General features: G+C 45.8%; 1 protein-coding gene across 5 annotated transcripts in view; it reads right to left on the bottom strand.

Annotated features, from left to right (window-relative positions):
• ankdd1a (ankyrin repeat and death domain containing 1A) overlaps window positions 1-12,705 on the bottom strand; it is a 139,236-nt gene that overhangs the window by 35,909 nt on the left and 90,622 nt on the right. For all 5 annotated transcript variants that reach the window (XM_038813610.1, XM_038813613.1, XM_038813612.1 and 2 more), the window contains one exon: window positions 1,724-1,819. In XM_038813610.1, the coding sequence (XP_038669538.1) occupies window positions 1,724-1,819 (96 nt within the window). The remainder of the gene's footprint in view (window positions 1-1,723; window positions 1,820-12,705) is intronic.

The following is a 12,705-nucleotide window of genomic DNA, read 5'->3' as shown; positions in this document are numbered from 1 at the left end:
TTGCTGCCACTTATAAAGGGGAAATCAAAAATTATCATGAAAACATAGGTAGTTTTATATTTGTATTGTTGAATATTAGAAACAAAGTATAGATTTAAGTGGGTTTAATTTAGTGGTTTTGTGTGAGACGAGTAAAACTCTAGTTAGATGCGTACTAAACTAAGCTGTTGCCTGCATAGGGATTTAGTCAGCTCAAACTGCAAACTGTGCTTCTATTGTGCATGGAGAGGGTTCTGACATGAAAAATAAACAAGCTGGGAGAAGTAAAAGTCGGTGCTTAGCAACCAGGGGCACCTTAATGGTAGGAATGCTTTTTGAGTTTAGTTTTAGTTAGATTTGGCATTTGGGACTAGGAAGCAAGAGGGTGAACAGCAGACAAACATGAGAAGGATAGAAGGTGGGAACGAGAAAGGTAAACAAATAGTCAAGGAAGAGCTGGAACAGTTAGGAATGGTCAGAAAATCTCACCTCAGATTAGAAGGCAAGGTGCTGAGAAACCAAGGAATGGAAAGAAGCTCCAGGAATATTTAAGTAACAAGGATCAAAGAACAGGATACTGTTTATGGAAGTTAAAGTCAGACGTGGGAATAGAAGAGCTGTTGGAGGTCGGCTACAGACAAACCACATATCTGAAACAATCCTAAGGTTTGGTGTCCTTAATTCCAGTTTTTGAAGCTGTTGAGGACTGAGTACCTGAGTTTGTGTAGCATTTTGGATGCATGTTGCAATCCAAAATAAAGGAATCCTGAAAGGAGGGATGGAAAACCTGGAGCTGGAGTCCTTATCGAAACAGTGGATCAGAGGTTTTGTTTGACAGAATCGTTGAAAACCTGAAGTGGATATGCGATGAAAACCGCTGATGAAAAGCATTGTTTCAAAGAGTTTGGAAACACAATCATTTCGGGGGAATTTCGAGAAGGAACCCTTGGAAGTTCGGTTGAATGGCATCGGCCATTTGGTTTCAGAGTGGAGTGTTATCTTCGAAATCTGTACATATTTGTGAAGTGATGGGAGTAAATGACTACTGTATTATAATCCAACATTTCTTGTTTCAGAAAGGCTTTTTCTTGTTGTTAATTAATTAGCTGTCCTGTGGCTCTGCACCACCTATTTTCTTAAAAAATGGTTTGAGCCAGGGTTCCATTCTGGTATCTTCTTGTCCAGCAGTAACACCAACTGGGATCGTAACAATATCAAAACCTGTTTTTGATTATGGAGTGAGTGTAGAATTAGAGCTGTTTAAATTAATCTCCCTTCTGCTCATGACACAACAACATTTGCATTCAAGGTGGATGCAGCTTGGAGGCAATGGGTGAAGGTGTAGAGAAATTCAGATAGTTACATGTTGGGAGTTAAATTTTGGATTTTTACTAGGGAAGAGTGCCTCCATTTTGAGGTGCCCTCACACTTGCCTTTTTGCCTCAGCTGTGTCTACCTTCTCCAGTGGGCTGCAAGTCTCTCATTGGGTCTCTCAATTCAGGAATCCATTCTCCATCTGTCACTGGACAGCAGGACACAGGGACTGCCAATTAGGAACTCCATTCATGTTGCGCCAGTGGACATCTTACGAATGTGATCTCAGGATCCGCACATGGTCTTATTTCCAACACTCCATGGGAAAATTCAGCCCATAATCCCTGATACAAAGCTAAAAGACATGAGCCCGAATACAAATCATAACAGTGTCTATTATTGAATTTTATCCTTGTGGCAGATGACTCACCTTTTCCCATTTATAAAATCTGTCAGCTTTGATAATCATATCAACCAAATTGATGTGGTTCCCACGGGCAGCTATTTCTAACGATGTTTTACCATGCTAAAACAAAAGTAGAGAAAAGTCAGATTCATTTCTTACTTAAAATATTTGATGGTGCAAAGAAAATCAATAAAACAATTCCTAATCAATTCAGGCCAAACCGAATATTGGTTATCAAATTTGTGTTGCACCTAATGTCAAATTGGCTGAGAGTCTTTTCAGTTCTCTTTGAGGAGTGACTTGCTTCGTGGCAAATGCTGTAGAAATTCTAGGTCAACAACATCCCATAATCACATAATGAAAATGTTAATCTGTCCCTGCTGAGATTCCTTGAGGGTTTTTCTAGGCTAATTTTAACCTAACCTGCCTGACAGTAAATCAACATGACTGGGGCATAAAAGGAATTAACCATCATTTTATACTCCTTTCCTTAAAGATGTCATTGTGTGATGAATAAACTGACACCAGCTCAAATCCATCCAATTGCGCTGGGTGATTTGGGATCATATTCTTATTCTTCAAATAAAATAATCTGCTGAAACTCTGTGATGGTGCACAGATAGCAGTAGCAGTTCTGGTATATATGAACAAAGGAAACATCATTAGCCATTTAACCTTTCGAACCAGCCAGTTCCAAAGCCCCTTCCACCATTCAGTGAGATCATGTCTGTTCAGCAACCTAACTCCATATGACATTTGCCACATCCGATAATACTTTTGGATACGAAAAATCAACCAATTCCAGATTTAAAATTAACAATTGCTCCAGCATCAATTGTCATTTCTGGAAGGGAGTTCCAACGTCTACCACCTTTGTGTGTACAAGTGTTTTCTCATTTCACTCCTGAAAGATATGGCTCTAATTTTAAGGCTATACCACCGAGTTCAAGACTACTCAACTATTAAAAACATTTTATCTTGATCTGTTCTATCTATTCCCCTTAACATTTTAAATCATCAACTAAATCTTAACACTTAAAATTCCAGGGAAGCTTGTGCTGTATCTCTTTGTAATATAATACTTGGGGGTCTTTTCCTGAGGGGGGAGTGTTTTCATGAAATGTGAATGTTGCAGGCAAGGCCAGCATTTGTTACCTATTCCTAACTGCCCTTGTCAATGTGGTGGTGAATCACCTCCATGAATTGCTGCAATTCACCTGGTGCACGAACACCCACAGTGCTGTTTGCATGAGAGTTCCAGGATTTTGACCTAATGACAGTGATGGAGCAGCAATATAGTTCCAAGTCAATGTGGCTTGAGGGAAGCTTGCAGGTGGGTGCAGCCATTGTCGTTGTCCTTCTTGGCAGTAGTATCACAAGTTTGGAAGGTGCTGTGTCAGGTTTGGTGAGTTGCTGCATTGTATGATACACACTGTTGTCACTGTTGTCATTGGTGGTGGAAGCTGTGAATGTTTAAGGTGTTGGATAGGGTGCTGATCAAGTGGGCTGCTTTGTTCTGTGTGGTGTAAAATTGCTCGAATGTTGTTGGAGCCACACACATCTAGAATATCTCATCACACTCCTGACTTCTGCCTTGCAGATGGGGGGTAGGTTTTGACAAGTCAGGAGGTGAATTATTCATCACAGAATTCACAGCTTCTGATCTACTCTTCGAGCCACAGTACTTACATGGCTATCCAGTTAAGTTTCAGCCAATGGTAACCCCAGAATGTTGATTGTGGAAGATTCAGCATCAATCAGTGCCATTGACTATCATGGGGAGATAGTTTGATTCACTCGAGATGGTCATTCCTTGGTACTTTTGCAGTGCATCTGCCATGTGTTTGCCCTCTCACTCAACCTGTCAGAATCACCTAGCAGCCTCCTTGCATCCTCCTCACAACTCACAGGTTCGCCCAGTTTGTGTTATCAGCAAACTTGGAAATGTTACATTTGGTTCCCTCATTCATATTGTGAACAGCTGGGGTCTAAGCACAGATCCCGGAGATACCCCACTAGTCACTGCCTGCCACTCGAAAAAAGACTAATTTACTCCCCCTCTGTTTACATAGAACATACAGTACAGGAGGCCATTCGGCCCATCGAGTCTGTACCGACCCACTTAAGCAACCCAATAACCCCTCCTAACCTTTTTGGACACTAAGGGCAATTTATCACGGCCAATCCACCGAACCTGCACGTCTTTGGACTGTGGGAGGAAATCGGAGCACCCGGCAGAAACCCATGCAGACACGGGGAGAACGTGCAGACTCTGTACAGACAGTGACGTAGCGGGGAATCGAACTTGGGACCCTGGCGCTGTGAAGCCACAGTGCTATCCATTTGTGCTACCATGCTGCCTGTCTGTCAACCAATTCTCGATCAATACCAATACTTTATCCCCCATCTCTTGTGCTTTAGTTTTGCCCACGATCCTCTTATGAGGGACCTCATTAAAAGCCTTCTGAAAGTCCAAATACACCACATCCACTGGTTCTCCCTGATCTATTCTACTATTTACATCTTCAAAAAACTCCAGTCGATTTGTTAAGCATGATTTAATAAGCCCACGCTGGCTTTGTCCAATCCCATTAATGCTTTCTAAATGTTATCGTGTCTTTTTTATAATAGACTCTAGCATCTACTCCACTACTGTCAGGCTAACTGGCGAGTAATTCTCCCCTTATCCTCTCCATCCCTTTTTAAATAGTGCATACCCTCCAATTTGTAGGAACTTCCCAGGTTCGAACTTTAGAATATGACCACCCAATATTTCCAGGCCACTTTCATTAATACTCTGGGATGTAGATTATCAGGCTCTGGCGCTGTGTCAGCATTTAACCCCATTAATTTCCCTCGCAGTATTTTCTTACTAATACTGATTTCCTTCAATTCTGTCCTCTCACTAGACCCTTGGTTCTCTAACATTTCTGGAAGGCTATTTGTGCATGGCCTGGATGGGCTCCCAAATCACCAGAGGCTCTCTGAACAATTACAGGACACAGTGAACAATCAGCATAGTAAGCCCAGAAGCCTGTAACTTGTGCCAAATGGGTGCATTTAAAACAAATACTGCAGAAATGGCAGCCTGACCCAGGCCACCCCTATCCTGAGGGGGACACTCCGAATCCACAGGCCTGTCACCAAGTCGCTCCCCGCTACTCTCTCTGGCCCTGGCTCAAACCCTTAGCAAGCCTAAAAGGCTAAGTGGGGTTATTGGGTTACGGTGATAGGGAGGGTCGTGGGCCTAGGCAGGGTGCTCTTTCAGAGGGCCGATGCAGAATTGATGGACCAAATGGCCTTCTTCTGCACTGTAGTGATTCTATGATTCCAAGCACTACAATTTTGAACACTTTTTAAAACTTTGTTTCCTTTCTTTCTCTCCCTCAGTAGCCATGGCACCCAGTCACCGATTGTAAATACCTGAGTTAAATTGTGCCCGCTTGACTTTCGTCTGAGAGAGGTTGATCGCGATTCGCATTTCCGGTGCCACGAGGGTGAGAATCCAGCCCTTAATATCCGGAGTTTCTGGGCATGTTAAATTTCTAATGAGATTATAAGTTTGGGGTATACATATTGGAAGCAGAATGATTTTTTGCTTATCCTCCCCTGTAATTTTATTAGCAGCGAAGAAATAGCGAAATCTTTCAATATACCGATCCCAGTATTCAGTCTCTGGGTCAAGAAAATCAATTTTCCCAAAGAGGGCCATTTTCCTTTACTTACTGTTGCTGCAGAGATTTTTTAAAAAGCTTTTAAGGTAGCCGCCTCCCCAGGAGCTGGCGACTGAAGGTGTCAAGCTGGCAATGTCGGGGTGCACGGGTTGTACCAGCAGTGGCAGGGTGCCAACCTGCTCAGAGGGCAAGCACCTGGGGCCTCTTGGAGACCCCCATGAGTGCCGTTCCTCTGGTCCCTGTTTGTGGAGACCAGTACTGAATGGCGCTCGCCGAGGTCTCAGAAGCGATGGGAATAGAACCCAATGCCTCGGAAAACCACGTATAAAAGTGAAATTAGCTGTCTTGCTCTAATATGCAGATTTGCCAAAAAGTAATCCCGCCCACAATGGGTGGTGGGGGATTCACACCGCAAAGTCTCATGAGATCACGTTAGATCTCACGAGGCGTTACAAGCCAGGTATATTGCGGGAGCAGGGTATCCTGGCTTCTATCGGCCACATTGCGCCGCAGAGCGCTGTCTTTCAGGTGTAACCTGGCCGTTCGATTGCGTCCATGGTCTCCAGGGACACTGGAAAGTGTCCATGACTTCCCACACAGCACAGGAGGAGCATATCATGGGTGCGAGCTCCACTGCCTTGGGAGGAGATTGCAGGGGTGCTGACATTACCTTTCTAATCCTCTCTGGCCACAGGTGAGGTGCCTGCCAGAGGACTGGAGGGCAGCTAATGTGGTACCATTATTCAAGAAGAGCAGTTGGGAAGAACCAGGTAATTACAGGCCGTTGAGTCTAACATCAGTGGTAGGGAACAACTGGAAAAAAATCAGAGGGACAGAATTAACTTCACTTGGAGAGGCAAGGATTAATCAAGGATTGTCAACATGGCTTTGACAAGGGGAGATCATGTCTAACAAATTCAATTGAATTTTTCAAGGAGGTGACTAGGTGTGCAGATGAGGGCAGTGCCATTGATGTAGTCGACATGGACTTCAGTAAGACTTTTGACAAGGTCTCATATGGGAGGATGGTCAAGAAGGTAAGGCAGACAGCATTATCAGAGACCCTTCCCACCCAAGCATTGCCTTCTTCGAGACCTTTCCATCAGGCAGAAGGTACAGAAGTATGAAGACCCGCATATCCAGACATTGGAACAGCTTCTTCCCCACAGCTACAAGACTCGTCAACGACTGCCCCTCGGACCGATCTGTTCCCTGTAAGAATATTTTCATGACACCTTATGCTGGTCTTGCTCATGTATTTGCTTTGTTTGCCCCCTTGTTCCGCACTGTAACCAATCATTGTTTGTCGATGTACCATTTGTCAATGTTCTCTGTTGATTATTCTTTTGTCTGCTATGTACGTACTGTGTACGTTCCCTCGGCCGCAGAAAAATACTTTTCACCGTACTTCGGTAGATGTGATAATAAATCAAATCAATCTTCAATGTCATCCAAGGCAATTTGGATCCAAAATTGGCTTAGTGGCAGGAGGCAGAGGTTGTTGGTCGAAGGTTGTTTTTGTGACTGGAAGCCTGCGTCAAGTGGTGTATCACAGGGATCAGTGCTGGGACCTTGTTGTTTGTACTTTACATTAATGATCTAAACGAGAATGTGGATGATTGGTAAGGTCGCAGATGACACAAAGATTGGTGGTGTGATAAATAGCGAGGAGGAAGCCTTATATTCCAGTGCGATATTGACGGGCTGGTTAGACAGTCACAACAGCGGCAAATGGAATTTAACCCAGAAAGATGAGAGGTGGTGCATTTTAGAAGGACTAACAAGGCAAGGGAAGACATAATGAACAGTAGGACATTAGGAAGTACGAGGACCAGGAAGACCTTGAGGTTCACATCCATAGGTCCCTGAAGACGACAGGAAAAGTAGATAAGATGGTTAAGGAGGGATATGGCAGCCTTCTTCGAGGCTATGTCCAAAGTGGTGGGGGTGAGGGTGGAGCCATGCCCGATAGTGGCGGTCTTCGGGGTTTCAGACCAGCCAGATCTATTCCTGGGGAGGAGGGCGGACGCCCTTGCCTTTGCCTCCCTGATCGCCCGCCGTAGAATCCTGTTTGGCTGGCGGTCAGCAGCACCGCCCAGAGCTGCAGACTGGCTGTCCGACCTCTCGGAATCTCTCCAAATGGAGAAAATCAAATTCGCCATCCGCGGGTCGGACGACGGCTTCCACAGAACGTGGGAGCCATTCATGCAATTGTTCTGGGACCTGTTTGTGGCCAACGTACAAGATGAAGAATAGTCGGGTGGCCAAGAATCAGGGGAAAATGGACAGGAATCGGGGGGGAGGGGCTACGGGTTCGTTATGGGGGTTTGATGGCTAGCTAAGGCCCAACACCAAACTGTAAATAAATGCCTATAAACATGTGCCTCGGCCATATTGGGGAATGTAAAATATGTAAGCCGGCTAAAGGGGGTGGCCACAGCTGTTATTACGAAGATGCTTACCTGTAAATATACATGTTAATTTTTGCGTGTTTTTTTTTCTCTCTAATAATTTGTTATTTGTTCAATATAAAATATGAAAACTCAATAAAAAACATTTAAAAAAAAAAAGAAGGGATATGGAATTTGCCTTTATTAGTTGAGGCATAAGAGCAGGGAGGTTGTGATGGGCGACATGGTGGCACAGTGGTTAGCACCGCTGCCTTACAGCGCCAGGGACCCAGATTGAATTCCAACCTCGGGTGACTGTGTAGAGTTTGCACTTTCTCCCTGTGCCTGTGTAGGTTTCCTCCAGTGCTCCAGTTTCTTCCCACTGTCCACAGATGTGCAGGTTAGGTGGATTGGCCTTGCTAAATTGTCCCTTAGTGTCCAGGGATGTGTAGATTAGGTGGGGTTACAAGGTTGTAGGGTTGTTTGCACTGAGTGCTGAGCTTGTGGCATTTGAGTGCTACAGTGAGAGTTTGGTGACTGAGGGAGTTAGGTGAGGAGGGAGTAAGGTACTCTTTTCATTTAATTTCCTATATTTATCAAAGAGCGTGAAGGGAACCAGGAGTTTAGAGTACAGCTGACTGGGAGCAGAGTCGGAGGGCGGAGGTCCAGTTGGTCCACAGGGCAGCTAATTCTGTAAAGTAAGAGGGGATGGAGGCTAGGGCAGTTGCATGCTCCTCCTGTAGGATGTGGGTGGTGAGGGATACCACTGGTGTCCCCGCTGACTATACCTGCGGGAAGTGCACCCAACTCCAGCTCCTCAGAGACCGTGTTAAGGTACTGGAGCTGGAGCTGGATGAACTTCGGATCATCCGGGAGGCAGAGGGGGTCATAGAGAAGAGTTACAGGGAGGTAGCCACACCAAAGGTACTGGACAAGAGTAGCTGGGTTACAGTCAGGGGAAAGAAAACTAACAGGCAGACAGTGCAGGGATCCCTCGTGGCCATTCCCCTTCAAAACAAGTATACCGTTTTGGATGCTGTTGGGGGGGATGACCTACCGGGGGAAGGCCCCAGCGGCCAGGTCTCTGGCACTGAGTCTGGCTCTGGGGCTCAGAAGGGAAGGGGGGAGCATAGAAAAGCAATAGTAATAGGAGATTCAATGGTTAGGGGAATAGATAGGAGATTCTGTGGTCGCGAGCGAGACTCCCGAAAGGTATGTTGCCTCCCGGGTGCCAGGGCCAGGGATGTCTCTGATCGTGTCTTCAGGATCCTGAAGGGGGAGGGTGAGCAGCCAGAAGTCGTGGTGCACATTGGTACCAACGATGTAGGTAGGAAAAAGGGTGTGGAGGTAATAAACAAGTTTAGGGAGTTAGGCTGGAAGTTAAGGGCCAGGACAGACAGAGTTGTCATCTCTGGTTTGTTGCCGGTGCCACGTGATAGCGAGGCTAGGAATAGGGAGAGAGTGCAGTTGAACACGTGGCTGCAGGAATGGTGTAGGAGGGAGGGCTTCAGGTATTTGGATAATTGGAGCGCATTCTGGGGAAGGTGGGACCTGTACAAGCAGGACGGGTTGCATCTGAACCAGAGGGGCACCAATATCCTGGGGGGGAGGTTTTCTAGTACTCTTCGGGAGGGTTTAAACTAATTTGGCAGGGGAATGGGAACCGGATCTGTAGTCCAGCAACTAAGGTAGACGATAGTCAGGACGCCAAAGCACGTAGTGATGCAGTGGGGAAGGTAACAATGACAAAGGAGAGTACTTGCAGGCAAGGAGATGGGTTGAAGTGTGTATACTTTAATGCAAGAAGCATCAGGAATAAGGTGGGTGAACTTAATGCATGGATCGGTACTTGGGACTACGATGTGGTGGCCATCACGGAAACTTGGATAGAAGAGGGGCAGAAATGGTTGTTGGAGGTCCCTGGTTATAGATGTTTCAACAAGATTAGGGAGGATGGTAAAAGAGGTGGGGGGGTGGCATTGTTAATTAGAGATAGTATAACAGCTGCAGAAAGGCAGTTCGAGGGGGATCTGCCTACTGAGGTAATATGGGTTGAAGTTAGAAATAGGAAAGGAGCAGTCACCTTGTTGGGAGTGTTCTATAGGCCCCCCAATAGCAGCAGAGATGTGGAGGAACAGATTGGGAAACAGATTCTGGAAAGGTGCAGAAGTCACAGGGTAGTAGTCATGGGCGACTTCAACTTCCCAAACATTGAGTGGAAACTCTTTAGATCAAATAGTTTGGATGGGGTAGTGTTTGTGCAGTGTGTCCAGGAAGCTTTTCTAACACAGTATGTAGATTGTCCGACCAGAGGGGAGGCCATATTGGATTTAGTACTTGGTAATGAACCAGGGCAGGTGATAGATTTGTTAGTGGGGGAGCATTTTGGAGGTAGTGACCACAATTCTGTGACTTTCACTTTAGTAATGGAGAGGGATAGGTGCGTGCAACAGGGCAAGGTTTACAATTGGGGGAAGGGTAAATACAATGCTGTCAGACAAGAATTGAAGTGCAGAAGTTGGGAACATAGGCTGTCAGGGAAGGACACAAGTGAAATGTGGAACTTGTTCAAGGATCAGGTACTGCGTGTCTTTGATATGTATGTCCCTGTCAGGCAGGGAAGAGATGGTCGAGTGAGGGAACCATGGTTGACAAGAGAGGTTGAATGTCTTGTTAAGAGGAAGAAGGAGACTTATGTAAGGCTGAAGAAACAAGGTTCAGACAGGGCGCTGGAGGGATACAAGATAGCCAGGAGGGAACTGAAGAAAGGGATTAGGAGAGCTAAGAGAGGGCATGAAAAATCTTTGGCGGGTAGGATCAAGGAAAACCCCAAGGCCTTTTACACATACGTGAGAAATATGAGAATGACTAGAGTGAGAGTAGGTCCGATTAAGGACAGTAGCGGGAGATTGTGTATTGAGTCTGAAGAGATAGGAGAGGTCTTGAACAAGTATTTTTCTTCAGTATTTACAAATGAGAGGGGCCATATTGTTGGAGAGGACAGCGTGAAGCAGACTGATAAGCTTGAGGAGATACTTGTCAGGAAGGAAGATGTGTTGCGCGTTTTGAAAAACTTGAGGATAGACAAGTCCCCCGGGCCTGACGGGATATATCCAAGGATTCTATGGGAAGCAATAAATGAAATTGCAGAGCCGTTGGCAATGATCTTTTCGTCCTCGCTGTCAACAGGTGTGGTACCAGAGGATTGGAGAGTGGCGAATGTCGTGCCCCTGTTCAAAAAAGGGAATAGGGATAACCCTGGGAATTACAGGCCAGTTAGTCTTACTTCGGTGGTAGGCAAAGTAATGGAAAGGGTACTGAGGGATAGGATTTCTGAGCATCTGGAAAGGCATTGCTTGATTAGGGATAGTCAGCACGGATTTGTGAGGGGTAGGTCTTGCCTTACAAGTCTTATTGAATTCTTTGAGGAGGTGACCAAGCATGTGGATGAAGGTAAAGCAGTGGATGTAGTGTACATGGATTTTAGTAAGGCATTTGATAAGGTTCCCCATGGTAGGCTTATGCAGAAAGTAAGGAGGCATGGGATAGTGGGAAATTTGGCCAGTTGGATAACAAACTGGCTAACCAATAGAAGACAGAGAGTTGTGGTGGATGGCAAATATTCAGCCTGGAGCCCAGTTATCAGTGGCGTACCGCAGGGATCAGTTCTGGGTCCTCTGCTGTTTGTGATTTTCATTAACGACTTGGATGAGGGAGTGGAAGGGTGGGTCAGTAAATTTGCAGATGATACGAAGATTGGTGGAGTTGTGGATAGTGAGGAGGGCTGTTGTCGGCTTCAAAGAGACATAGATAGAATGCAGAGCTGGGCTGAGAAGTGGCAGATGGAGTTTAACCCTGACAAGTGTGAGGTTGTCCATTTTGGAAGGACAAATCTGAATGCGGAATACAGGGTTAATGGTAGGGTTCTTGGCAATGTGGAGGAGCAGAGAGATCTTGGGGTCTATGTTCATTGTTCTTTGAAAGTTGCCACTCAAGTGGATAGAGCTGTGAAGAAGGCCTATGGTGTGCTAGCGTTCATTAGCAGAGGGATTGAATTTAAGAGCCGTGAGGTGATGATGCAGCTGTACAAAACCTTGGTCAGGCCACATTTGGAGTACTGTGTGCAGTTCTGGTCACCTCATTTTAGGAAGGATGTGGAAGCTTTGGAAAAGGTGCAGAGGAGATTTACCAGGATGTTGCCTGGAATGGAGAGTAGGTCATACGAGGAAAGATTGAGGGTGCTGGGCCTTTTCTCATTGGAACGGAGAAGGATGAGGGGCGACTTGATAGAGGTTTATAAGATGATCAGGGGAATAGATAGAGTAGATAGTCAGAGACTTTTTCCCCGGGTGGAACACACCATTACAAGGGGACATAAATTTAAGATAAATGGTGGAAGATATAGAGGGGATGTCAGAGGTAGGTTCTTTACCCAGAGAGTAGTGGGGGCATGGAATGCACTGCCTGTGGTAGTAGTTGAGTCGGAAAATTTATGGACCTTCAAACGGCTATTGGATAGGTACTTGGATTAGGGTAGAATAAGGGAGTGTAGGTTAACTTCTTAAGGGCAGCACGGTAGCATTGTGGATAGCACAATTGCTTCACAGCTCCAGGGTCCCAAGTTCGATTTCGACTTGGGTCGCTGTCTGTGTGGAGTCTGCACATCCTCCCCGTGACTGCGTGGGTTTCCTCCGGGTACTCCGGTTTCCTCCCACGGTCCAAAGATGTGCAGGTTGGGTGGATTGGCCATGACAAATTGTCCAAAATTCTATGATTAACCTAGGACAAAAGTTCGGCGCAACATCGTGGGCCGAAGGGCCTGTTCTGTGCTGTATTTCTCTATCTATCTATAAGCTGGGAACCTGGTTAGGATGCTCTTTCAGAGGGTCGGTGCAGACTCTATGGGCTCAATAGCCGCCTTCTGCACTGTAGGGATTCTATG

The sequence above is a fragment of the Scyliorhinus canicula genome, chromosome 12 (assembly GCF_902713615.1).
Source record: "Scyliorhinus canicula chromosome 12, sScyCan1.1, whole genome shotgun sequence".
Taxonomy (NCBI): Eukaryota; Metazoa; Chordata; class Chondrichthyes; order Carcharhiniformes; family Scyliorhinidae; genus Scyliorhinus; species Scyliorhinus canicula.
This window is presented reverse-complemented; position numbering and strand designations above follow the sequence as displayed.